The 27988-nt window shown below is 50.4% G+C and overlaps 1 protein-coding gene across 6 annotated transcripts; it reads left to right on the top strand.

Moving 5' to 3' along the window:
- The first annotated feature begins 5635 nt into the window (after positions 1–5635).
- On the top strand, positions 5636–27988 carry TSKU (tsukushi, small leucine rich proteoglycan). Of its 6 annotated transcripts, none has more exons than XR_008374204.1 (3): positions 6110–10221; positions 15602–17007; positions 26173–27988. XR_008374204.1 is itself a non-coding variant. In XM_053561326.1 (2 exons), the coding sequence occupies exon 2, from the start codon at positions 15610–15612 to the stop codon at positions 16669–16671; it is 1062 nt and encodes a 353-aa protein (XP_053417301.1). In that variant the 5' UTR covers positions 5636–5788; positions 15602–15609; the 3' UTR covers positions 16672–17913. The 6 variants fall into 6 exon arrangements, 4 of the variants coding, with proteins under 4 accessions (XP_053417301.1, XP_053417303.1, XP_053417300.1 ...); XR_008374205.1 differs by lacking the exon at positions 26173–27988 and adding an exon at positions 19260–23792; XM_053561326.1 differs by lacking the exons at positions 6110–10221; positions 26173–27988 and adding an exon at positions 5636–5788 and having other exon boundaries at positions 15602–17913.

A 27988-nucleotide genomic window follows, 5' to 3' on the forward strand; every position in this document is an offset into this window, starting at 1 on the left:
TGTCTGACTCATGGGTGGGGGGGAGAAAAAGAAAGGGAAGAGGAGGTATAACATCCCTTTAAATCTTCTAGAAGTTACTTCAGCCAGAAGAGAAGGATCTTGAAACAAGGGGAAGGGGGGGAGGACGTGTGCAAGAACAGTGGCCACCTGCTTTTTTTTTTCTGCATCTCTTTGATTAGAAGCAATAATCAGTGATCCAATCTCAGATCTCCAATGTTTAGTGCAGAGTCCTTTTGGCCCACCCTGTCTCTCACAAGTTCTGTGCAGGTTATTCCAGGAACACATGCATACCTGCCTGACGTAGGACTAGAGTAGGTATAGCTACTTCTGTGTTAAGGACTGAAATTAACCACAGTTTATTATCCCAGCCTTCCCCTGAAAGTTTCATCCCTTCAATAGACTCCAGAGTTCTAGAACAGTTATATCAGACAGATTCTGGCAGTGCAATGGTTGTCTATGTGGAGAGACAGATTCCAATGCTTCCTGCTCCCTGCCATCTTCCCAGAATCTGCTTCTCTGTTCAGTTTTACAAATGTTTTTCCTATGTTGTCAAATGAATGAATAAGTTATAAAAATCAGTAGCCAACATTCATGAAATGCTTACTTACTATGTTCCAGACAGTGTTATACACATTCTAAATAGATTAATTAATTTAAGCTTATGATAACCTTTGAAGTAGGGACTATTGTGTCCCTTATTTTACAGATAAGAAAAGTAAGGCAGAAAGAGAGAGGTTTAAGAGCTTACCCACTCTGACACTAGGATTCAAACCTGAGGTTTGACTTCAAGGTCTGTACCTTTTCACAGTAAATGAATGGATGAACAAATGAATAATTTGTTCATAACAGAGGTATCTTCAGTATACCATGGCAGAACAGAGGAAGGACTTCCAACAGTAAAATTAGAGATTGGGAATTCATGAGTGGTTTCCTGGAAGAAGTGATACCTGAGCTGAATGTTGAATAATACCCTGTTTCCCTGAAAATAAGACAGTGTCTTATTTTATGGTGTGCTCCCAAAGATGCGCTAGGTCTTATTTTCAGGGGACGTCTTATCTTTCCTGTAAGTAGGTCTTATTTTTGGAGGATGTCTTATTTTCAGGGAAACAGGGTAAGTAAGAGATGGGGAGAACAAGGGGCATTTCTGTAGGAGACAAAGAGAAGCAAAGACTTGGAGGTGGCAAGGATCTGCCAGAATATCTAGGAAATCCCAGCAGCTAGGGATGCTAGAGCACCATGTCAAGAAAGGAGGCGGGAGCGGAGAGATGCTTGTACTGAGGCACAAGCCAGTGCTTCCAGGCTCAAAGGAAGAGAAACTGTAGGAAATGAAAATGTCTTTGTGAAGGAGGTGGCAGGGCTTGGAGGACAGAGAGGACTGCAGCTGGTAGATTGGGCTGAGAAAGGCATTCCAGGCAGGGGGAAAAGCTTGGAGGTGGGAGAGAAATACTTAGAGAAGCATTCGATTTGGCAGGAGGGGAGGCGCATTCATCATGCAGGGGCTGCTGAGACACCACCAAAGCCTGTGCACAGAATTCTACCCTGCAGAGGAATGGCTGGAGTTACGTCAGTGAGCCAGTTTTAAGTCCCAACTGTGTGACCCTGGATGAGTCACTTCTGTGTCCGTTTCCACACCTGTCAAATGGAGGTGATAATCATCTACCTAAGCTTGCCCAGAGGATTAAAACAGAGAACTTGGGGCGGCGCCCGTGGCTCAAAGGAGTAAGGCACCGGCTCCATATGCTGGAGGTGGTGGTTCAAACCCAGCCCCGGCCAAAAAACAACAAAAAAACAAAATGGAGAACTTGTGTGGAAGGTCTTCACCAACCCTAAGGCATCTGTCATGTTCCCCAGTCCTCATACTGACTCAGAATCACCAAAAGAGCTTTTTAAAAACACAGCCTGCCACATACCAACGCAGGTCTACAGAATCAGAGTAGGGGTTGGAGACACATTCTTTTCCTTCCTGCTCTTCATTTCTACTATTTTCTCACTGGTCCTGATGCTCTATTAACTTTAGACCTGCCAGCTTTGACAGCTGGTAAAAAGAAAATACAGCAAGAAAAATAGAGATGCTGGAGGCTTATGGAGATACACTGGATCTGAAGAGTTTTCTGGTCAGAGCTTGACAGCTATGATAAGGGAGAGAAAGTGAAAGATCTTTCTCAAACGCGGGAAACGAGCAAAGCAGTCAAAGGGTAATGGTGCTTTTTGGCCTCCATCCAAGAGTTCTTTGAGAAAAGAGATCCTCAAGCTATCACTCGCAGCCACAGTGAGCCAGAGCAAGTAAGTCAATTAAAAGCACACAGCACCTACAGCTTATAACACATTTGCATCTGCACTGACTTGTTTGATCTTCCTAATATCCCTGTGTGGTAGGGCTTCTTATTTATCCCCATTTTACAGGTAAGGAAATTGAAGCTCATGGGAGAAAATGACTTGCCCAATGTCTACAGTTAGCTAGGGATACAGCAACAATTTGCTTCTAGGACCCTTAAGTTCCAAGGCTTCTCTGCAACACCACACTCTGCTCTTTGTGGAGATTTTAAGGTAGCAGAAAGTGCACTGGAAGCTCTCTGTTGTCCTAGCTCTGTGGGGAACATGCTATGTACCTCCAAATAGATCTGCTGCCTCTTCTGGGCCTTGCCACTGTCAATCTACAGTTATTGTTGTCAAGATTAAATATATCAATATAATGATCGTAAAAGTATCCAGCACAGTTCATGGCATGCCACAGTAGCCAGAATGACCAGAAGAAGGATGAAGAGAACAGTGAAAATGACAGTGCTTATGTACAAAGGGCATGTTAACATCATAAAAGGAGGGGTCAACTTAAACAGACAGGACTTCCTGGGCAAGAGCACACTGGACAGAAACTTGAAGAATTTAGAGACATGACCTCCCTCACTTCCCTCCCCTCTATGCCACCAGAGCTTGGAATGTGTAAGAGGGGGTGGCCAGAACTGACACTGAAGAGGAAGAGTGAGGAAGGCATGTCACACGGGCCTTAAATACCAAGCCAAGGAGTTTGGCTTTTGCCACTGAAAGGTTTTAAGCAATCAAGGGTTGTGATCCATTCTGCAGAATTGCAGTTTGGAAAAGTCCCTCTTGTTGCAGCATAGACAGCAGACAGGAGGAGGGAGATTAGAGGCAGAAAAGCACAGAGTGGTGGAGGTCAGTAAGAGGTGAGGGGGGAGGTGAGTAAAGCTGATGGAGATTCCCCAGCTGAGACCCCGTGGGAACACCTCCTAGTCTGGGGAGATCAAGGGAAATGAGGAATGTGCAAGTGCTCAGAAAGTGCTACTAGCTACTAACTAAGGTGTGAAGGGTTGCATATCACATTTATGTTAAGTAAGAGGCCCTTTAGGGAGATGTGGAGCCTCCAGCCCAGCTGGCTAGACCCTGCATACAAAGGGCAGTGGGAGTTAGCACCCTGTGTTGGGAGTTGTGGGGTAAATTGAGCAATGCTATTTCCATTTCTGGGATGCTGAGCTTGAGACTCCACAACTCCACAGAGAGGGAAAGGTAGACAGAGATCATCTTAGGCCAGGGCAGGGGGTGATTCCTTAAAAAAAAAAAAATAGGAGGTGAGGAAGCAGCATAGCAGGCACATAGGCTAAAGAATAGGGTGGTTCTTTCCCTGTCCCCTTCCCTGACAGGAGACATTTTAGCAATAACAACCACACAGTCGAGGTTCTTGAGAGCCAGACTAAAGCTATACCTAAATTACCTAGTTTACTTCTTACAGCTGAGAACCAGAGTCTCAGCTTAGATAACCTGCCTAAGGTTACCCAGAGCTGGTAAATAGCAGAGCTGGAAACTGAACCCTGTTCAGGCTTGGCTCTCACCAGATGCTGATGGCAGGCAGGGAGACTTGAGGGTGGAAGGGTGGGGAATAGGAGAGTTCTGACTCTTCCTGAGGGCCCCAGAAGGTGCAAAGTTGAATCCCAGCAGCCACTTTATTGAGCTAAACTGTGAGTAAGATACTGGATACAAAGGGGCTTATGGCATCACTGTTTTGAAGACCATTGGATGAGGAGTCTGAGCTAATAATCTGGAAGGTCTTCTAGTTTTGGAACCCAGGATTCTAACTGGGAGAAGATGATGGGCAGAGGGGAGCTCTCCCTGCTCTCAGAAAGATAAGGCCAGGCTCCCAGCCTTGTCTCTGTACCTCCCTAACTGGCAGGGGCCATGGGTCTCAGTCCAAAGAGGCTCTAAGACCACACATGACTTTGAGTGCAGGAGGATGACCTGCAAGAGCACTTTGTTCTCTGGGCAGCAGATGCAGTAATGCTGGCCTGGGGTAGTGGCCTCTACTCCTGCCTCATCACCCTTCTTGTCTCCCTTCTCATCCAGGCAGATAGGCTGACACATACGCACACCCAAGCAACTTATTTATTTTGTGTGTTTGTGTAGAGACAGAGTCTCACTTTATCACCCTCAGTAGAGTGATGTGGTGTCACAGCTTACAGCAACCTCCAACTCCTGGGCTTAGGCAATTCTCTTGCCTCAGCCTCCCGAGTAGCTGGGACTACAGGCATAGGCCACAATGCCCTGCTATTTCTTTGTTGCAGTTTGGCCAGGCCAGGTTTGAACCTACCACCCTTGGTATATGGGGCCAGCGCCCTACTCACTGAGCCATAGGCACGGCCCAGCAACTTATTTGTTTAATTAAAATAATGTAATATAAAAAATAGAAATAAAAATAAAAAGTAATATAGAAAGAAAGAGCAAAAAGACTGGGTGTAACAAGTCCCAGCCACTGCAAGAGGAATACTGTCCAATCTCCAATTTAGACCCTCTCCAAAGTGGGTATGAAGTTCTTGGAAGGTCCCAGGAGACCAAAGCTTCCCTCCACCCCTTCCCCTGGCTGGTCTCTCAGGTGCCTGAGAGCTGCCCTCATCTCAAGGTAGGCATTGTCTAGGTGTGTAGTCTGGGAGCCACAGACACACCCTCCCCTCCTAGGGAACACATACACCAGGTCATTTCTTCCCACAACCCTTATTTAAAAAGTGTTTTGGATACTTGTCTTTTTTAGTATAAAGAGGGATGAGAGGAGATGGCCTGCTGAGGGACTTAAACCGCTGCCTAAACAGCAGTTTCCCTTCTTACAACTCTACCCAGCAGATGGGGGTGTGCTCCAGAAAGTCTGTTGACTTTCTCCCTTGCCAACTTGTGTTGCCCAAGCCCGCCTGTCGCCTCTCTGTGGGTTCATCTTTCAGCCTTTTTCTTTTTCAGATTCTTGGTCTCTCTCTAACGTTTTGAAACCTCTTTGACTCTTTTAAAAAATTGTAGGGAGGTGGGGAGAGAGGAAGAGGAAACCTTCACCCACCCAATTTCTTTCTTTCTTACCAACAACTAATACACACACACACACACACACACACACACACACACTCCCTCCAGATGTTCCCGACCGTGCGGGCATCAGCCGCGGCTGCTCAGCGAGCAGGGGGAGGGGAAAGGAGGCTGTGAGAAAGGCCGACTGGAGTGAGCGGGAGCTGCGCACTTTCGAGACGCTCCCTAGGGTGGAACCCGGGCTCCGCGCGGGCTCGGCCGGCGGGCGGGGGGCGGGGCGCGCGCGTCGGGAAAGGCCGGCACTTTGTCGACACTCCCTGAGTCGCCGGGCGGCCGGCCTGAGCAGCCAGCGGGCTCCGGGCAGTGGGGGAGCCCAGCGGCGGGCGGGGATCTGGGGGCGGGTCGCGCGGTGCTGAGAAAAGCGCTGGCCACAGGGCCCGCGGCCGGGCCGCCTGGGTGAGCGTGCCGAGGCGGCAGCGGCGCAGGCTTCCAGGTGGGTGCGGGTCCCAGGGCGGAGGGAGCCCGCACTGCGGGCGAAGGTCCCGAGCCTCCGACCCCAACCTTGCCGCCCCGGCCGGCGGGCGGGCGGGGGCGCCGGGCGCAGGGGCGGGGCTGGGTCCCGCCGAGGCCCCTCAACTTTTCCTGGAAACAGGGCGACGGCAGCAGACGCCGGACGCCGGGAGCTCGGCAGGAGCGGGGGACCTGGACCCCGGGGAGAGGGATTTCCGGAGACAAAGGCTGTGCCTGGGGACCGTAGGGCAGCGCCTCTGGGGTCTTTGTGCGGACACGTGCATCTCACGTTTGTGGGTCTTTGCGGCTTTTGGTTTGGGGACGTACATCTACCTGTGCTTTTGTGTGTCCGTGTCTTTGCGTGGTTGTTTTGAGCCTGTGTCCATGTTTGGCTGTGGGTGTCGATGGGCGCATCGTTGTGTGTCCGCGTACGTGGTCTGTGCCTGTCGACGTGTCTGGATTGGATGTCTGTGGAGTATGTGCGCGCCGAGACGCCGCCCCAACTCCTCGCTCCCCTTCTGTCCACCCGGGCCGCCCACTTGGCTCCAAACTTTTCTCCGGGTTCCTCCGGCAACAGCCCCTACCTCCCCACTGCAGCCAGGCGGGAGGCGCGGGCAGCCCTCCCTTCTCTTGTACCTCCCGAGGTCCTTGGGCCGCTAGAGGATGCGATGCGATAGGATTGTGGGTCTGGGGACTGGCCGTGGCCAGGGCTGGGCGGAGCGTGGGGACACCTCCGCCGACCCCGAGTAGGAGGGGGAGGGAAGTGGCTGGTCCTGAGGTCTGGTCCGGGGCTGGAGAGGAGGGGACAGAAGTGGGGAGGGCGGTGGCTTTGCTCTCCCAGCGCTTCTTGGAAGGAGAGTGTGTGACCCAGAGAGAAGTGTCTGCTTGGCTGAGAGATCAGCTCCAGCTTCTGACTCCATTTGCATCCAGCCCCTGGGGTAGGGAGACCAGCCCTCAGATCTGGTAGGTGAGAAAGCAACGGCTAGTCCAGATCTGGGCCTGCCAGCGACGCCAACTCGAAGGACGCCCAACTGGACTGCAGGGAGTGGGACCTCGCACACACTAGGTTCAAATGGGGTGGCCACCCGCCCACTGCCTGGCCCTGGCAAGTTGCTCAGGATTGTTAAGTGGGGATCACCCTGTCACGGATGGGGTGAGAATGCCCTTGCTTCAAGGAACGTGCGGTAGGGACAGACAGCACTGCGAGAGCAGGGCGGAGAGCGGCGCCCGCCCACACTTGGCCTGGCGAGGAGGTGACTCAGGAGCTTCTTCCATCCTTCCTTCCTAGCTTTTGGATAAGTCTAGACTTGCAGAGCTGGGGACTGACACGGGAGGGAGGACTCAAGAGGGAGCGTTCTGAGCGGCTGGAGCCTACTGGGGTTTTGAGCCTGGGTGGCAAGATGTAAAGATAAGCCTAAATACTTCCTCTTCACCTCCCTTCCCATTTTTGTTTTAAAGCTTTGCTCTGCCAGTCTAGGCTGGAATGCAATGGCACAATTATTGTTCACTGAAAAATTGAACTTCTGGCCTCCAGCGATTCTCCCACCTAAGCCTCCTGAGTATCACACCAATCTTTAAACTAGAACTTTGCCAGATGCTGCAGACACCAGGGAGGGGCACAGGAGCCACTAATCTGGAAAGGAGGCAGCCATGGGCACTTTATTTCTCTCCAGCCTCAGTTTCCCTTCTAGACTGGTCACTATTGACAGCCCATCTAGTTCCTTCCTCTTCTGGCTGGGTCACTTTGATGTTTAACAAAATCCATCCTGACTTGACCAAGTCCTAGACACTAATTTGCTTCAGTAAGGGAAGGCTGGGGAGTCCACAGGGCTCCCACCTACCTTTCTCCAACACCAGGCTGAAAGACAAAAGCTGATGAGTGAGTCAAAAGTGTAGAGAAGGGAACAGATCGACGTTTTTCCCCCTTATCTTCTAAATGACAGATTGTGGGTGAGTAGAGCCTAGGTTAATTTTCTTCCTAATCATAACTTCTGATTCTAAGCAAGAGACATGCTTGAAAGTTCCATTCATCCTTTCTCAGGACAAGCCTGGTCTGGGCACTGAGGATAATTCCTGAGATGGGCTAGGGCCCCACCACAAGCCCCCTGGCCCTGGCCAAGCAAATTCTAAGAGAGGGGCCTGACAGAGAACGTTACTTTTATTCGGGGTTTTGAGATCAGTGAGTACACAGGGGAACCGGAAGAGTCTCCCACAGAGGGAGCAGCATGTGTAAGATCTGTCATGAAAACAGCACAGGTATTCAGCATCGTGAATTGTCAGGTACAAAGTCTTGAGGGTGGGGAATGGAATTGAACTTGAGGCTTGAGAGGGAAGCCAGGGGCCATATCATCAAGGTTTTGAATGCCAGGCCTAGGAGCTGGGATTTGAACTTGTACTCAGTTAAGAGCTGCTGAAAGTTTTAAACAGGCACAGGAGGGTGGGGTGGGTAAATTCTAAGAAACCCTTCTCTGCTTACTGGTGGGGCTAAAGCCTGGGAGGTCAATCTGGGGGCTGAGTGTTCAGCCTCTTAGAGTAGAAGGACCTAGATTATACTCCCACTCCATTGCTTCCTACCTCTGGGGCATGGGGCAAGTAACTTTACCTCTCAGATTCTCGGTCTACTCATCCTTGAAATGAGGATATCAGTTCCTGCTCTACTGTTCTGTTGTGAAAAGGACAATTAATTACATGTGCTAATAAATGAGAAGGGGTTTGTAGTGTGTATTACATTGTGTAGATGTTTGTTGGATTGTACTGACACTAGAAGGCAGAGACAGCATCTACTCTGGCCCTAAATCTCATTTCATTACCTGGCAAAGCCCTAAGGGTCCTATAAGGTTGGCCAATTGTTATGCTGTCGCTGAAACAGAAGGAAACATTTCAGTCATCTCATCTATCACCCTTCACATGGCCAGGTCTTGTACAGGCAAGGAGCTAGGCACAGATTTGCAGATGGCCACAGTCCGCAAAGTTGGTTGGTACTGTGACAGGGGCAGCTCAGGGACCATGGGAACCCAGAGGGAGGGAAACCCTTTGCTGAAAGAGGGGCAGGTTACACTGGGAAAACCTCACAGAGGAAGTGGCTTTTGAATCAAATGAGTGAGTTTGCATGGTAGACAAAGAAAAGAAGGGCATTTTTGTCATCTTTAGAGGGAACTGCCCATGCAAAGACAGGTTGCTCTAGGAGAGTGATCGGCCTCTAGACTGGAAAGCTGTCTTTGTGGAATGAGTTTTAAAGAGGGAGCATCCCAGTCTTCTCTTGGGAAGACTGCATGGCTAGCAGCTAGAGGCAGGGGCCAGAGTGAGGGTGTCAAAGCAGGCCTCCTAAACCCATTGGCTGGGTGAGGTGACTGCTCAGCTTGGGGATGAGGAGGAGGGAAGCCAGTAACCACACCTGTCCAAGGAGAGCTGCTAATTTGACACCAAGCCCTCATTCTGTTATAGACAACACAACTGCCTCAGCCTACTTTGGCCTCTGTAAGCTTTGGTGATCTCCTTCCCAATTCCCTAGGAGGTGGTCCTGGTCAGCACCTGGGAATCGATTGAGACCTGGGATGGTGCCTTGTGAAGGAATCTAAGGCCTCTGGGGATGAATTGTAGGTTCTTCTCCATCTTCTGCCCCTGCCTTGCCTTGGGATCTGCTGGTGTCACTGTACCTTTTCTTCCCTCATCCATTAGGGAGGAGAAACCAACATTCAGTGAGCCAGCATGTGCCAGGTCCAGGGCTGAGTCTTCACTTTCCTCATGTAATCATCACAGTGATCCACTAGGAACAAGCTAGGATTATTGCCATGGAACAGATGGAGACTTGGACTTGGGGGTGAGGGCACACTTAAGCCTCACAGTGGTTGAGGCCCTATAGGATTGGAGACCATTCTGGCCGGCTACAAAACCCTTTCCTCTGTCCCATACCTCCTCTCCATGTATCCATCCATGCTACCTCAAATTTATGGGAACTTGAAAATCTTCAGGAATAAGTTATCTTGGAAGGAGCAAACAGTATTGGGGTCTCCCTATAGATCATCCTCCCCTGGTGAAGTTTGCATCCTCCCACCTACACCAGGGATCGTGTCATGGAGAAGACCGGCTCTGGGTGTCAGAATACCTGAGTCCAGTCCTTGTCCTCACTGGCTGTATGACTGGACAGATCAGTGAACTTCTCTGGGCTTCTTTACACAGCTGTAATGTAGATTTGATGCCATCTAACCTGCTGATCTTGCAGGATGACTGAATAGATTAAAGAATAGTTGGGGAAACATGGGAAGGGTTGAGAAGTATCCTTTGGTGGGGGGGTGGCTGTATTCCAAATGTTTGCTGTATCTTCATAGCCCCTGCTCTGCGCCAGGCCCAGTGCTCAGCTAACCAAGAGCATAAAAATGAATCTAACTTCATCCCCACTCACAGAAGGACGGGCAGGTAAACTCATAACTACAGTCTGGCATAACCTGGTCAAAGCTGTCACTATACATACCTATTTGTAAGTTGAAGCAGAGTAGATTTAGAGCTCAGACATCTGGGGTTGAGTCCTGGGTCCTCTGCTACCCCACTGAATAATAGCCGTTTCCTTGTTTGCAAAATAAGGACAGTAATCCCTGCAGTGAAGGATGTGGTGAGGCAGAAATGAGATACTGGTGGAGAGGTACATGGTGAGCTGATGTGTTTGTACAGATGTGCGGCATTAGCCACACATCTCTCTACTGGGAGAGCCGGCCCTCAAGGCTCGGGGAGTCTGGCCTTGAAATTCTTTCTGCCTTGCGTTTCCAGAGCTGACTAAGTGGTTGGAGGGCAGGACATTTATGAAACTTCCACCTGGGGATTTTGTTGGCGTCAGCCTGAGTGAGCTCATGACTGAGGGAGCAGGGTGGGAAACAGCTCAGCGCTGGGGTGCAGCTGGTCAAGGCAAAGGTCTGTCTCAGGTAGGTGCCGGGGCTCTATGCCAGGGGCTTCCTGTTGAAGTTAGGGCAGGTAGGAGCTGAAAAAGTCTATGGGCCTGAGATGTTGTGGTACAGCACCACGGGGGCAGCAGGCAGCTGAGGCCAGAAGGCTCCGAACCCCAGCAGTGATGAGAGAGTGTTAGCATAGCAGTCTCAGATCTGCTGGGTGCCTGCCACAGCACCAGGATATTGGGTGGGAAGGGACATGAAGAATCACATGGTCATTGCTTTCAGGAAGCTTAATAAATCATTACCATCATTGTCTACCATACACGGAGCCCTTAACATGTTGCAGATAGCCAACGGAGTGCTTCGCATTCTGTCATTTAATCCTTTTGACAACGCTGAGTTCTTATTCCTGCTGAGGACAATGAGATGCAATGAGGTTGAGACTTGTCCAAGGCTAATTGGTACAGAGCAGGATTCACACCCAGGTCTGAGGCCAGTGTTGACCCTGAGGCACTGGACTCTCCCTTTATCTGGTTCTCCTCTATGCAGGCGCTGGCCAGGCCTGGCTCTGATCACAGGCAGAGGAAAGCGTGCAGGGTGAGAAGGCAGGGCACTGTCCCAACCTGTGCACACCAGTCGGGACATAGGCAGGTAAATCACTGCAGAGAATTACTCGGTATGCATCTGAAGGAGGTGCGCCGATAGTCTGTGGTACAACAGGCCAGGAGGAGGGGTGGCCCAGGAACCTGAGTGGACAGACCAGGCTTTGTTCTTCTAGTGGGGCCAGGGTGGGCTGGGTGTGTGCATGCGGTGCTGGCAGCAGTGTGAGGCCTCAGGTCCCAGGTCCTAGGCCCTGGTCTGCCATTCCTTGCCCTCACTGCCCCTCTGTGGGCCCCAGTCACCATGTTCTCCAAGGGGCCTGCCAGCTCTTTAGCTCTGGAACCCTCCAAGTTTAGAGAAGCATGAGCAGAGGCTGAGAGGTCATCAAAGTAAAGGGTGTTTCCACTCTGACTACCACAGAAAGTTCAAACTCAGATGGTGGACTGAGGGCCTCCATGCCCAGGAAAATGCCATTTCTGTAGGTATAAGCAGAACCTGAGAGGTTTTTGATGAGGGGAGTGATGTGGCCAAAGCTGTTTAGAGAGGTATCTCATAGCAGGGTCTGGGGTGTCATGTGGGGAGACCTATCTGGAGCCTATTAGGGCCACACCATTTATTCTTTGGTCCTTGGGCCCAAAGGTACATAACTCATGGCACCCCAAACCACAGGTGGACGTAGTTTCTAAGCCCTGGTCTTCCTGTCCTTGTGTTCTGTAACCTGGTAGGTCAGTGGATCTCTTCTGTCTGCAGGTCATGGTTTGGAAAAAAGTGATGAATCTTGGCTCAGAGATCCCTCTTCTCCCTCAGCCTTCTTTAGTGGCCATCGGTCTTCCTTTCCCTTTTTCCCAAGAGTAGAGCATAGGTCCCAGAGGCTCAAAAAAATAAAACTGCAAAGGCCACACAGATGGTGGCAGACCTGGGACTAGAGTCCCACTCTCCTGAGTGCAGGGCTGATGTTCTTGTGGTGAGCTGGTCTTTTGTTCCCATTGTTGGTCCGTAAGCCCCAGAGGACAGGGGCCCTGGTATCCATCTTCTCACCCCCAGCATGCCCTCATGTGCCCTAGCCTAGTGCTTTGCATATACTTAGTAGAGGTTTAGTAAGTGTTTTTGCTAAATTTTAAAATCCTGAAAATCTGGAGTTGCATTATCTAAACTAAACTTCCTTAATTGTGAAGTTGGAGAAAGTGAGGCTCAAAGAGAGGAAGGGACTTGTCCAGAGATGGGAACAGTTCACGGCAGAGCAAGGAGAGACTATGACCTAGAGCTCCTGACTGCCCCCAGGACTTGTCACCATGTCCTGCCACCTCCCTGCCAGTGCTGCTGTGTGGAGTGTGGTAAAGGAGGTGGTGAGTGGCCCTTGCATTCCCTATCTGGGAGAACCACCTACCCATTGACTGTGCGTCTTGTCAGTGTCCTGGCGCTGTATGAGGCATCTCATACATGCGGCCTTTAATCCTCACAGTGACTCCTTGAGGATAGAGTTGTCTTCTCCATTTTAACTCACCCATATCTTCCCAGAGCTGCACAGTTTACCAAGTGACCCTTCTCTGATCCTCAGTTCCTCTACTCTGAAATGGGTATGAGGCTCCTGGCCTCAGGGACTGAACGAGAGAAAGTGTGTCCAGCACTAGCACAGCAGCGAGGCCTGGCTCTGTCACTGCCAGCACTTCCCACTGTGAAGGCCACGCCCTACACGCAGGTCTGGCACTGAGCAAGGGCCCCAGAAGAGGTGTCCACCTGTAAGACTGAGCAGGGATGCTGGTCCAGTGCCCTGGGGGAGGCATTACGTGCAGTTATCCAGGTAGGTCCCCACTTACACTCGCCCCCTGGACACAAGTTGCTACCACCACTGCCTCCACTCCAGATCTGGGGGCTGCCCAGGGAAAGCCACCCTGTATGTGTGCACAGCACAGTTGGCAGTGCATTTCAGTGATGGCTAACCAATTAAGTGAGGAGGGCCAGGCAGAAATTGCCACCCTGTGGTGCAAGGGAGAAGGCTGAGGCCTAGAGAGGGGCAGTGAGAGGTTCCCTCTGGCGGAACAGCATTTGGGCTGGACTTGGACTGCCAGTTACATAAGCAGAGCTTGTGAGAGGCGTTGGCATTTCACAGACCCTTTGTATAAATCACCTCTGGGAACCAAAGGGTAATTTCGGTGCCTTTGTGGTGTTTGTTTAAACCCCAGGAAGGGTGGGTAAAAGCAGATCCAGATCTGCTTAGCAGGGGAGGTGGGGCCTTTGGTGGTAATGAACCCTGTGGTGAGGAACTCACCCAGGGGAACAAAGGGGGCTGAAGCAACTTAATAGTTTCCTTTTGGTTCCAGACATTGGAACACTCTGTCCTGCCTCAGCTGGGACCAAGCCCAGGATGCACCTGGGCCGGGTTTAATCCTCAAATTGGCCTCTACAAAAGAAAGGGGTGGAAGAGGAGGGGCCCACATGGGGAGAGAAGGAGAAAAGAGCCCCACTTCTCCCTGTCTTGTGGCAGAGCCGGAGTACAGATCAAGTGGCTAGTTCTTTAAAATTTCATGTAGGGCTGGTAATGCTATCCTGCTGCTCCCTACCCCCCACCCCACCCCTTTCCAGAAAGTGGCAGCTCCCTAGCCCACCCCCTCCCTTTTCCCAGCTCACCGCCCTGAATGCCAGTGGGAGGAAGGGAGGGGCACAGAGCTCGCCTACCAGATGGAGAGCCCTGCTGGACAGAAGCTTACTGCCCTCTCCCACCTCCCAGGCTGTGGGGCTGACATGCAGGGGAAGGGTAACCACACACTCTACGTTGTCCATTCTGAAGCCCCACTGCTCAGCCCTTTCATCTTCATGCTGGTACCACTGAGCATCACTGTCAAAGGAAGTACTACATACAGCAGATGTGGACACAGGTTTTTTTTTTTTTTTTTTGGCAGTTTTTGGCTGGGTTTTTGGACCTGGTTTCTAATCCTGGCCTGCTGGGGCTGGGTTTGAACCCACCACCTCTGGCATATGGGGCCGGTGCCCTACTCCTTTGAGCCACAGGCGCCGCCCTGGACACAGGTTTTGAGTCCAACAGAGTTGCGGTTGGCTGTGACCTTTAGATGTGACAACATAGACATGGTACCTGGCATCTTTGGTAGCTACCATTGTAATTATACAGAGAGGGAAACTGAGATTCAGGAAGAGGAAGTGACTTGTGTCCCTGCTTGTGACAGTGAGAAAAGCTCCTCCTGCACCCTGCCCCTCCAGCAGCACCCTACCAGGCCTGCTGGAGGGGCCAGATGTGAACAGAGGAATTGGAATTGAGTGGACCTGGTTTCTAATCCTGGCCTGCTTTTTGCTAGTTTGGGATAAGGCCCTTTTCCTCTCTGAGCCTCTGTTTCTTCATCTATGTAATGGGGGAATCAGCCCAGCTGGCTGCCCAAGGTTAAAGAACAGGCCAAAGAGGTATAATAAGCTATACCAGCTAGGGGTAGGGGGCAGGGCAAGGGGAAAAGGGACTTAGGTGTCTCCAGAGCCCATTTGAGCATCTAGACACAAGGTCCCCATTTGAAATCTGGAGGACAAAGCCTGGGAGAGGGTGGTGAGAAGGAGGTGGGATAGTCCCTGCAGGTCCCATTGCCAGGTGAAAGCCCTGGACTAGAAGGCTGGAGTGTGGCCCAGAATGCAGCAGTGGGCCACACTACCTGTCTGTTCCCCACCCAGTGCCACTCCACTTAGCTGTGTTACTGTGAAAAAATTTCTTAACCTAAGGCTCAGTTCCTTTAGGGCAATGGAGAAAAAAATTCCTGCTTTATAGGACAGTTGTGAGGGTTAAATGAAACCGTGCCATGAGGCAGCTGGCACAGCACCCACCCCATAGGACATGCTCAGCATGTCCTAACCCTACACCAACCCTAACCCCAACCCCAACCCCTACAACACGAGCCCCTCCTTGCTGGGGCCTGGGGCTGGGCCAGCTCGAGAAACCATCCAGTCCAGTGGGTTTCCAACTGGGTTCCTTAATACCCTATGGCAGGATGGTGAGCAGACATGGAAGGCTCTAGGTCCCCTCACTCCCTGGAGAGCAGGCCTGCCTTCATCTGCTGGTTTTATTTGGGAAAGTATTCTGCTGCATCCAGTGTAAATTCTACCCATCTAACCCTTTTTACCATACGGATGAGGAAACTGAGGCCTGAGAGCCCCAGGGTCTAGGAATTGTGAGGAACAGGATTCCAGGAAGCACTACAGGAGGACGGGGACTGGCAGCTTCCCCAGCTGTGTGTAGACAGACACACTGGCTGTCTTGAGGGGTGGGGTTAGAACCACCTGGTACATTCGCACCTCACCTGTGGCCATCTTTCTAGCCCTCACCATGCCGTGGTCCCTGCTGCTATTGCTGTTCGTGAGTGGAGCACAGACAACCCGGCCATGCTTCCCCGGGTGCCAGTGTGAGGTGGAGACCTTCGGCCTCTTCGACAGCTTCAGCCTGACTCGGGTGGATTGCAGCGGCCTCGGCCCCCACATTGTGCCAGTGTCTATCCCTCTGGACACAGCCCACCTGGACCTGTCCTCCAACCGGCTGGAGACAGTGAATGAGTCAGTGTTGGCAGGGCCAGGCTACACCACCCTGGCTGGCCTGGATCTCAGCCACAACCTGCTGACCAGCATCTCACCCACCACCTTCTCCCGCCTGCGCTACCTGGAGTCGCTCGACCTCAGCCACAATGGCTTGGCGGCCCTGCCAGCCAACAGCTTCACCAGTTCACCCCTGAGTGACGTGAACCTTAGCCACAACCGGCTCCGGGAGGTCGCAGTGTCCACCTTCACTACCTACAACCAGGGCCGGACACTGCATGTGGACCTCTCCCACAACCTTATTCACCATCTCGTGCCTCACTTGGCTCAGGCTGCTCTGCCCTCCCCTTCCATTCAGAGCCTGAACCTGGCCTGGAACCAGCTCCGCACTGTGCCCGACTTCCGAGACTTGCCCCTGCGTTACCTGAGCCTAGATGGGAATCCCCTGGCTGCCATCGGCCCAGGTGCCTTCATGGGGCTGGCAGGCCTTACTCACCTGTCGCTGGCCAGCCTGCAAAGGCTCCCCCAGCTGGCGCCCTATAGCTTTCGTGAGCTACGGGGCCTGCAAGTCCTGGACCTATCTGGCAACCCCAAGCTCAAGTGGGCCGGAACTGAGGTGTTCTCAGGCCTGGGCTCCCTGCAGGAGCTGGACCTTTCAGGCACTGGCTTGGTACCCGTGCCTGAGATGCTGCTCCTCCATCTCCCAGCATTGCAGAGCGTCACTGTGGGCCAGGATGTGCAGTGCCGGCGCCTGGTAAGGGAGGGCATCTACCCCCGGCAGCCTGGCTCCAGCCCCAAGGTGGCTCTGCACTGTATAGATACCCGGGAATCTGCTGCCAGGAGCCCCGATATCTTGTGACGAATGTTGTGGCCCAGGGCCGCATGACAGACTGCTGCCTGGGCTTGCTCAAGTCCCAAGTAACTTATATTTTAATATGCCAGTGCCAGTGGGGAATCTGCAGGTCTGTGTGGCGGCGTCACTGCAGGCAGGAGCTGTGGACCTAGGAGAGGCTTTGGACCTGGGACCAACACCTAGGAGCAAAGTCTTCCCCTTTGTCTTTATTGGCCCCCCAACCATGAGCAAAGGAACTCTGATGCCAAACCAGACTCTGGTACCTCCCTGCTGCTCTTCCCCACTTTTCCCTCAAGTGCCTTCCCTCATGCCTGGCCCGACCTGACCCACAGCAGGAAGAAGGTAGGTTTGGAGCGACTGTGGGGCAGAATTCAGGCCCACTGAGTGTCCCCTTTGGGCCCATAGGCCAGTCACTCAGAGGCATGGGTTTCTTTTATGATATAGTGACCTTCTTTGCCCTTTGCCATGAGGCCCACTTCATCCTTTTCTCTCCCCCTGGAACCCTGGGTAGAACCATTATTATAGAAGCAACTGGAAAGAAAACCAAATCCAGATGGGGAAATTGAGGCCTAGAGAAGGTAAAATGCTAACCTGATTCCTCCAGGGCAGAGGGAGGATACAGTCTCTTGCCTTCTAGCCCAGGCCCTTTGCACTTTCCTGTCTTCTCTAATAAGTGTCCCCCCTTCCTAGGCTCCCCTCTTGCTGTCATTTGTACCCTTTCGTAGTCATGCCCAGAAGCAGCAGCAGGACAGGCAAGGACCTCAGAAGAGGGATGCTGGGCCCAGTGACCAGCCATGTTGCATGATGGTCGTTTCACCTCTGACAGCCTCTGGAGGCTTAGGATATGTCAGCCCCAACCCTGCTAGTTTCTCACTCTGGGGTAAAATCTTCCTGCATCAAGACTGGAAATGTGCCTGTTTTCCCCGGCAGAGTTGATGTAGTGCTGGAGCCCCTGAGGGCCTCCTGGATTTAGTCCCACTGAGCCAGCAGTGCCCAGCAGCATATCTCACCCTCCCAGATGTAGCAGCAGAGACGGAGTAGATCTTCCCTACCCATGTGTATGCTCCACCCCAGGGTGGCATCTCAGCTTCCCAGCCCTGGGCTCTTTCCTTAGCCTTCCTTTGATAAAAGTGGTTGCATTTTTAATGGACTGTCAATTTCAACCCCCACCCCCAACCCTGCCGGCAGGGGATGGAAATAATGTCATTTGTAAAAGAAGAAAAAGTTTGCATTTGTTCACTTTTGTAATGTTGTGTCCTGGTCATGTGTTGGGGGTGTTGGGCAAAAGTCGGCCCGAGGCTCGTCCCACAGCAGGGCTGGTCCCACAGAGATGCCCACCGGGCAATGAGAGCTCTGTGTTGCCCTACCAATCCAACCCAGCAGCTGACTGGTGCTTGGTTTAATAAACATTGTATAAAGAATTGTTCTTTCCGTAATTCAACCAGTGTCCACCATCAATCCTGAGGGCAGGCTGTGGAGCCACAGGACAAATTAGGTTAGGCTCTGCCCTGGGCAGTTTGTTCTCCCTGAAAAGCTCAATAATCTCCCAGGATTTGGGGAGTACGGTGATAGGAGGGAGGGAGTTACTCAGAGGTGGACCCTAGCTGCCATCCTCATCAACTCTCCAAACCTTCCCAACTCTACCCACCATCGATCAGCCCATAGCCATGAACTTCCCAGTAAACCTAGTTCCTCCTCAGATGCTTCCCTGAGGTCCACTCTCCACTCGCACCCCTAAGCTCCAACAGTACTTTGTTCATCTTGGCATTTCAGCTGCCATGGTACCCTAATGCCTGTTTGCATGCTTCCGGCGACAGGAGCTCACTTTTGGCTCAACTGGGTGGCTCTTCTGTAACCAAGTTTTTCCCTCTAACTGGTCAAAGGAATATTCACCATCTTCACCAACAAGGACAAGCTATTTCTGATATGTACTCCAGGCCAGGTCTTGCATAGGGCAGGAAGATGAGTCCATCCCAGTCTTTGCCCTAGGGAGACTCATTTTTCCTGGGAGGGGAAAGAACACACAGAAGACACCTGAGTAAGAGCAGTACAGGGGCCGAGAGCCCTGTGGAGAAGTTAGGAAGGTGTCCTGGACAAGGCTCATCCACCCAGTGGACAAAGACAAAGGGAGGTGGCACTCCGGGGAGGTCGTGGGTGAAGAGTCAATGGCACCCAGAGCCCAGAACATATAGGCCATGTGCATCAGTGGGGAGCTTGCCTATCTTGTAAATCAGGCCTTCACAGGGAGAAGTATCAACCAGAGGTTCTGAACCCAAGGATGTCACCCACCAGTCAGTGTAGGAAAGAGCTGGGGCATGGGGCCTAGGGTGGGGGTCGGGGAGCCTAGCTGATTTAGGACAGAGAGGCTTCAAATGCAGGGGTAGGGGAGGGAGCGCAATGCTTTCACCCAGTGGGTCTGGATCTTCTCAAAGCACTGCCTGTGGAAGGAGTCCTTGGGGGCAGGCCATGAAACACAAGGGTCTTAAACACAGGGACAAAGGATGCAGAAGGCTGAGAAGGGGAGGCAGAAGGTCTGCACGAGTGAGCTCTGGAGCAGGTCACCTCTGCCCTGAGTGCAGCTTTCTCATCTGCAGAACAGGACAACGGAGAAACTCGGAAGGAGGATGGGTGCAAAGCCATCACACTGCGGGCTCATACTTCCTGGTGCGGGGCAGTACCTGCAACTCCCCAGTCCTGCTGCCTTATGGAGATCCAAAGTCCCGCGGAGTAGTGGCCCCTGCCCACTGGGGCGTTCGCACTTCCTCTCTGTCGGGGACGGAGGTTTCCGGCCTGCAGCGCCACCTCGTGGTCACTCGTGGCTTGCGCCTGGAGCAAGGCCCAGGGCCCTTCTCCTCTACCCAGCAGATCGCCCTTATCCTGCCAGACTCTGCCCTCCAGGAATCCTGGCACCTAGAATAAGGGAGTTAGAATCTCACAAAACCACAAATTCGTGCAAAGATTCCGTTTTGGAATTCACAGAAAAGAGTTGAAGTCTTGGGTCCATCACAAACCAATTGTGGGACTTCAGCCAAGTTGCTTTGCCTCTCGAGCCTGGAAAATAAGGATGCAAATATGTCCCCCAACAGGATAGTATAAAAAAGAAATGAAATAGCATTATAGAGAACCAAGTACAGTGCCTGGCACAAAATAAACACCCCATAAATGCCCTTTCCCTCCATTTAATCACAGAATTATGTAGTTGACCATATTTGGTAATTCATCAGAAGAATTTCCTAAATGTTTAGGATTATAGACTCACAGAACAATAGTCTTCAATATTAGGCTTCATGCTTGTTCAATGGCAAGCTCTTATGTGCCTAATGTGGAATAGGCATTCAGCCATGCCAGTTGACTTGTAGAGAGGAGGAAACAAGTGAGGCCTGGTTTGCCATCATGGTCAGGCAGGGTCACAAACACGTCCTGGCATTTCATGGAGACGCACTGCCATTTACTGAGCATGTGCCATTACTCATGCTTTGGGCACGTGCCGTCCTTTCCTCCTCACAACTGCACCAGGTGTTTTTGTCACTATATAGATGAGAAAATCTTCCTATGCCAGATGGCAGTTCCCTTATTCTTGCCTGTCCTATCTCAGGGGCCAGGCCAGCTGTGTAGATCCCACGAATCAGAGAGGGTAGAGGAATTCCGAGAAACCAGAGAACACTGGGATTGCATTAATTTTTCTGTTTTAAATTAATTGAGGAGGTATGCTGCTCTAAATACGTGGTATCTCCAATCAGACCATTCATTCTAAATCCTAGAATATAAAAAGCCAAAGGCCAAAGTCCAAAGTCAAAGTCCTTTCTCTCTTGTCCCCTTTTCATAGATGCTGAGATTAAGACCCAGAGAGGAGCAGCCCAAGTTCCCAGGGCAAGTGGTCAGAACTGTGCTGCATAATTTACAGGGCCTGGTGCAAAGTGAAAATGTGGGGCCCTCTTTTCAAAAAATATTAAGAACTTAAAAGTGGTAAGAACAGGGTGTTGCCTGTGGCTCAGTGGGTAGGGTGCCGACCCCATGTACCAAGGGTGACGGGTTTGAACCCAGCCCTGGCCAGCTAAAACAGCAGTGGCAACTGCAACAAAAATAGCCAGGCATTGTGGCAGGCACCTGTAGTCCCAGGTACTTGGGAGGTTGAGGTAAAACAATCGCCCTAGCCCAAGAGCTGGAGGTTGCTGTGAGCTATGATGTCACAGCACTCTCCTGAGGGTGATAAAGTGAGACTCTGTCTCAAAAACAAAAAACAAACAAACAAACAAAGTGATAAAAACAGAGCACTAAACCAAGCACAGTGTCATTCTAAGGTCATTTGCTGCCCATGAAGCCAGCCCTGCTGTGATTTGGTCATCCCATCTATACAGAAAGAAGAGGTGAACACCTAGGCAGTGCCAGTCAAATGCAGGAATTTCCCTCTATGGTTATCACATGACCCCTGGTTTCCCCAAATTGCCACGGCCAAAGGACTTTCAGAGGGAAAGAGCCAATGAGAGGCAGATACAACTCATAGAACATTTCTCTAGACAAGGACTGCCAGGAATATGGGGCAGAGACCCACCCTCTGCTTACTTCATGTATTTATAGACTTAAAAGTCCACAGTACTAAAGTCCACTCATATCTAATGTCCACCAAGGGCAATGTCTATAACAACAGAGGTCACCAGAGGCTAATATGGCCTTGCCCATCAATATTCAGTGTCCCTTGTTGGCTAATGCAAATGTTCATCTATAGCTGATGTTTCTCATAGGAATGATAGCCTCCATTAATGGAAAATATTCACAAATGAAAAATGGCCACTGGTGGGGATGTCCACAGTCTATCAATGCCCAGTGTTCACTGAGAGCTAATTGGAATTGTAAGTGCTCTGCACATCAATACACAATACCCAATGTTAGTCCATAGCTCAACTTCCATCAGCAGCAAATTTCCATCCAGTTAAGTGACATCCTTGTGTTTATTCTTCTCTTTTATTTACTTATCATCTTTTATATGTTTAAGTATGAGTAGTTGTGTCTACGGGGATTATCATGTTTATTGAGCTTTGAGGGAAATTCCTTCTGTGTTTCTTTATTCCCAACGCTATTTATTCTTTTATTTTGCATACCCATTACATAGTTGAAATGTTCTGAATTGAGAGTACAAACGTACATTTAAGTTTCTTGATATATACACACATATATAACATGTATTATATAAGTATTATATACATAATACAAGAAGCCATAGAAAAAGAGAAACTAGTTGATAATATAAATATCAACAACCTAGGAACAAGTTTTTTTTTTTTTTGAGACAGAGCCTCAAGCTGTCACCCTGGGTAGAGTGCTGTGGCATCACAGCTCACAGCAACCTCCAACTCCTGGGCTCAAGTGATTCTCCTGCCTCCGCCTCCCAAGTAGCTGGGACTACAGGCGCCTGCCACAACGCCCGGCTATTTTTTGGTTGCAGTTGTCATTGTTGTTTGCCGGGCCCGGGCTGGATTCAAACCTGCCAGCTCAGGTATATGTGGCTGGCGCCTTAGCCACTTGAGCCACAGGCGCCAAGCCGGAACAATGTTTTAATTAGTTGATTCTTAGAAGCAATAACTTTTCCAAAAGTAAGTAATGAATTGAGACATCAACTCTCCTGCTCAGGCAAGGAAGGTCAAAGAGCCTATGTTTTACTGGGAAAAAGGCACCATATTTTCTAATCAGATTAAGGCTCCCATGCAGGGGCTTCTTTAGACAGCAAAACTGGTCCTCAGGGCACAAGCCTCAAGTGGAGGCTGCCTGGGCTCAAAGCCGGACACTGCCCTGGGCAGCTAAATGTTTTGGAGTAAACACTCGGCCTCTCTTTCAGCCCCAACTCACTTCTATAAAATGGAGATACTGTGGGCACTTTGCAAGGCTACTGTGGGGAATGAATCAACAGACATAAAACCCTTAGAACAGTGTCTGGCGTATAAGTGCTATGTATGTGAAATATTATTTACCTTTATTTTGAAACAATTTTTTATGTCAAATTTACAAGCCTGCCATGGTTCAAAATATTCTCAGGCAGGGTTTCTTCAGAGGCCATCAGCTCCCAGAGGGTTATATCCAGGAAGTCAGTTATGCTTAGGAATTGGAAAAGAAGTTCTGCCCTCTGCCTTAGAATATTTTGAAACTACCCAGCCACACAGCTTCCTTCTGGCCCAATGCTCTTAAAGACACAGTGCTTAAGAAATATTCTCATACCCCTTTCCTGAGACATGTTTGCCACCATGTCCCCAGGCCTGGCAGTCACAAATGGAGTGGTTGACCTGTTGTGATTTGAGACAGTAAGGTAAAACCTTCAATTCATCTTGCTCTTCCTAACAGCCTCACCCTCTGCCTGAAATTCCACATTGCTCATTGGCTTAGGCTACGATGGTGGTCCAACATCCTTCCTAGATGGGTAAGGACTCAGGATACCAAGAGTATGATTGGAGGATGGAGATGACATGTCTGGATTAGTGAGGCATTAACTAGCTAATGGGATGCAAACAGTACCTCAGCATGTTCTTAAAATGTGTTATGCCCTAAAAAATATTTTTAAGGTAATAAATATGTCAATATAGTAGTTGTTAAGATTATGCTAGAGGCAATACTGTGAGGTCCATAAAGAGGAATCAGGCCTTTTGTACATGCCACTTTCTGTACCAACTGGTGTGAGGTCCTTTTACAGCAGAGGCCCCAATGAAGCAGGCCTTCTAGCATTCACATGCGTGTGTTCCCACTGCTCTTGAACCTGGGCTGGGCCTGTGATTTTAATCAGCACAATGCAGAAGTGGTTCTGTGCCAGTTCCAGACCTAAGTCTCAAGAAGGCCTGGCCACTTTTGCTTTGCAATTTTGAGAGCTCTGAGCTGCCACTACAAAGTCTGGTGAGACCATGTGGAGGAGCCCTAAGACTACATGAAGAGAAGAAAAGCTCAACCATCCAGATATCCCCTCAGATCTCAGAGTCTGGCCTGCTCACCAGCTTCAGGCTCACGAGTGACCACCACCAAACCAGCAGAACCAACCAGCTGATCCCAGCCTCAATTTCAGAATTGTGAGCAAACAAACTGGTTGTTATTAGCCATCATGCTTTAGAGTGCTTTCTCATACAGCAATAAATAACTAATGCAACCAATGTCCCAGCCTCCAGCCTCATCTCTCCTTTCCTCCCCTCTTGCTAAACCTAGGACATGCTAGCCATGGGGCATGAGCAGCTGAAGATGCAAAGAACATGCCAAGTGAAAATCCATCCTCCCTGAGGAGGGCCAGTCCCAGACAGCAGGCAGAGAGGAACAGTAGAAGCAAAACGCCTGAACCTGGTGTTTTTAAAGACAAAGAGGGGACAGCTACTCGGGAGGCTGAGGCAAGAGAATCGCTTAAGCCCAGGAGTTGGAGGTTGCTGTGAGCTGTGTGAGGCCACGGCACTCTACCAAGGGCCATAAAGTGAGACTCTGTCTCTACAAAAAAAAAAGACAAAGAGGGGCCAGTGTGGTGGCTCACACCTACAATCCTACCATTCTGGGAGTCTGAGGCAGGTGAATTGCTTAGCTCAGGAGTTTGAGACCAGCCTGAACAAGAGCGAGACCCACCTCTACTAAAAATAGAAAACCTAGCCGGCTTTGTGGTGGGCGTCTATAGTCCCACCTACTCAGGAGGCAGTAGGATGGCTTGAGCCCTAGAGTGTGAGTTTGCTATGAGTTATCCTGACGCCAAGGCACTCTATCCAGGGCAACAGAATAAGACTCTGTCTTCATTAATTAATTAATTAAAAGATGGGGGGGAGCCACCCAGCCTGGGAGTTTGTCTCATATTTTTGTCTCACAACTAGTAAGCAGGCGTGGCCCCTCCCTGTTACCTCACACTCTCCTCCAACCCCCTCCCAGGCCAGACAAATAATTTGCAGGTCTCCAGACAGATCCACCTCTACCCTCAGAAGGTCCCCTGGTTCCTTCTCTCCACCCTGGCTGGGAAGTGAACTCACTGTCCTGTTAAGATGTTGTCCCCTCCCCTCAGAGTTTCCTTCACACCGAAGAACTCATAGGAGGGGAACTCAGGCTGGAGCAAGGGAGGCCAGTCTGGAACAGAGAATCACTCCCAAGGGTCCTTGGGAAAGGCATAGCTTTAGGGCACTTCCCACAGTGGGCAAAGTCATACTTAGCAAAAGCTTTAAATACTCTCCCCACACACAGACATAAACACTGTAATTCCCTTGACTTGCCCCACCCGCCAGTCAAATTCAACATCGTGAGGCCAAGACCGGGCAGGATGGGGGTGAGGGAGTAATTCTGGGTTCTAAACAGACCTCTCAGGAGTGACTTTACATAGAACTTCCCTTAGCTAACATGTTCCAAAAGAAGGTGACCCTCAAAGGGGCAGAAACAGGGAGGTGGGCGGTGGGGTGGGGCGGGAAACAAATGCTCCCCTATCCTCAGACCCACCAGCCTGGGTAATTCTCACTCATCCTTCCTGCCTCAGCTTCCATACCACCTCTGCCCTCCTCCTCTGCCAGCATCGGACCTGGTCTTCCCTCCAGAGTGACCCTCATCACACTTGTTTTATATTTATTTTTCCAGCTTCCACTCTTCACTGGGATGGGAACTGTACCTGCCTGGCTCCTCAGAGGGTCTGTCAGTACCTATCTGTTGAATCAATAAATGATCCATTTTACTGATGGTTATAAGGAGGTCCAGAGAGGGTCAGTAGCTTTCCCAAGGCTGCACAACAAGCTCATGGCAGAAACTAGCTCTTGAGACTTCCAGTTTTTGTTCTAGTTACTCTTCCGTGGGAATCTCCCTCCCTGTTCCCTCTCTTTTAACTCCTTGGGGCAAGTATGAAGAGCCACAGGCAGCAGCCACAGGCCTAAAGGTGGGAGGGGGCAGGAATTCCCGGGGAGGTTCCACCCTGCCTCTTCAGCTCCTCGTCCCAGACCTGCCCCTGCTCTGACTTCTGCCCCACCTCACCCAGCCCACCTTGGCCCCACTGCCTATGACGGGGGAAGCCTGCTTCCTTCCCCAGCAGGCTCAGAGATGAGTCAGCCTAGGAGATCTCGAGGCTCCTTCCAGCTCAGAGGGCCTGTGAAAACTACTAAGAAGACTCAGGGCACAAGCCTTCACCAAGTACTAGAAATGCCCCCAAAATCTCATTTCCCCCCAATGTCCCAGAATTTTACTTTAACGTTACATTATTTTTAAACTTTCACATGTGCGGAGGGAGGAACGGGGGCAGTGGTAGTTTGTAGTTTTAAAAACAAGCAAATCCAGATGATTCTATGACATCATCAGGTTTGTACAACACTTACACAGATCTTGCTGTTCGTTACAAGTTTACACAGATCTTACATTTTGTACCCATACCTCATATGCTCTTTGCAAACTTCTTGTGAGGAATGCCAGGCAGGGCTTATCATTAGCCCATTTCACAGATGGGGAAAAGGATGCCCAGAGAGTAGGCAGCAGAACCTAGGACTTGTACTTGGAGGCCCGTTCTAAACTCTGTCCTCTTTTCACTCTCCACAGAGTAACTTGGGTTGAAATGACAAAAAAGGAAAAAAAGAAAAGAGAAGAAAGAAGAAAAAAAAAAAAAAAAAGGATGAATATAATTACTTGATTGGTAGAACTGCCAAAGGAACTTGCTTAGCCCTGGCAGGGTGTTAAATCATTTGGTAGGAAGCCCTTTCCCTGGGGGATGGGGTGAGACATGACAGGAATAATAAAACTCTGGGACAAAGGCAATGGGATGGTGAGAGAGTGACTCAAAGGATTAGGGAAGCCTAGGCACCCAGGTCTCGGTGCACAGGATAGGTGCTCACACACACTTTAAAGCCATGTGTTTGGCAGAGACACTCCATTCCTAGCCATGAGGCACCCAGAGATGGACTAAAGCCAGCCCTGACCCTGGTGGCTCCCCATCTCATGGAGAAGCCAGACAGCTGCAATACAAAGCAGCAAATGATTGCATAGTCAGGACCCAAACTTGAATTCCCATCTGACAAGAGAGGCAAACTAGGGGAAATTTTCCAAGAATTGAGTTGCAGTCAGAGAGGAGACAGGGAACCCAAGTCTCTGGCTTGTTATGAAGCTTGGTGTCCACCAGAGGGCATTGCCTCTGCCTTTGCTGTTCTTTCTGGAGGGCCCCTTTGCACCCTTTCTTCCTGCCCTGTTCCTGGCTTGACTTTCTAGATTCAGACTTGGGGCTGGAGAAGGGTGGTTCTCCGCAGGAAGGAAACAAAAGACATACTCATGCAGAAGTCTGAACTGTGGCTTCCTGCAGTCACCAAGGACCCCATCACCTTCTCACTTTCCCCTCTGATATAAGAACTTTGAACCTCTGTGTTTTACGGGATTTTAAAACTAACATTTATTCAGGTTTTTAAAACTCAGTAAATAGTTTTGAGTATCTCCTACGCCCAGACCAGGGGATAGGACTGGGGAAAGAGTCATGACCAGAGACAAGGTCCCTGACTTCATGTAGGTGGCCATCTAGTGGGAATGCTTGGGTGTATAAACAGGGTGGTGATGGTGAGGGCAAAGTGGAGCACAGGGGAGGCGACGGTGGTGCCAACAGAGGTGACGTGGGTGGGCAGAACTCACGTTTAAGCTGAGGCCCAAATGAAGGAAGAAGCCAACCTTGCATGGACCTGCGTGAGCATGTCCAGCAGAGGGAATTTCAAGTGCAAAGACTTTGGGGCATGCTTAGGCCTGGCTTATTCAAGGCAGGGCAAAATGCTGGCTGGTGGCCATGGTGAGACAGCAAGGAGTTTGAGAGGAGAACTTAGGTCAGGGAGGCTGGCCTGATCGGCCATGGTCAGAGGCGTGGCTTTTACTCCAGCTGCGGTGGGAGGCCAGTTAGAGGCATGACAGGCTCTAGTGGACGTGTCACAGAGTTCACCAGGGCTGTGAATGCCAGAGTGGAAGCAGAGAGACCTGTGAGGAAGTCGTTGCCATAGACCAGGAGAGAGATGATGGTGACATGGTGGTAGCAGTGGAGACAGGAAGAAATGTGGGAATTGGATCTATTTTAGAGTAACAAAACAAAATAAAATAAAACTTGCTGATGAAAGGCAAGTTTACTAAGTGTCAGGCACTGAGGTGTACAGACCATGTGTATCGATTTATTTCATCCTCACTATATTATAAAGCTGTTTTACAGAGGAGAGAACTGAGGCTCAGAGAGGTTAAATAACTTACCCAAGGGCCCATAGCTGAAAAGTGACAGATTCTAGATTTTAAAAGCTAGTCTGTGTGATTCCAGAAACCATGAAAATACTTCTGAAGAATAGAAAGTAAAACATCAACCTTACAGAGTTCAATCTTAGAGCATTAATTAGCCTCC

This window comes from Nycticebus coucang, chromosome 14, assembly GCF_027406575.1.
Source record: "Nycticebus coucang isolate mNycCou1 chromosome 14, mNycCou1.pri, whole genome shotgun sequence".
In the NCBI taxonomy this organism is placed as follows: Eukaryota; Metazoa; Chordata; class Mammalia; order Primates; family Lorisidae; genus Nycticebus; species Nycticebus coucang.

Coding starts and splice junctions, on each gene's coding strand:
- TSKU (XM_053561325.1), top strand. CDS start 10,182: ATGAATCTAACTTCATCCCCACTCACAGAAGGACGGGCAG. Junction 10,222..15,601: donor ACTCACAGAAGGACGGGCAG/GTAAACTCATAA, acceptor CCATCTTTCTAG/CCCTCACCATGCCGTGGTCC.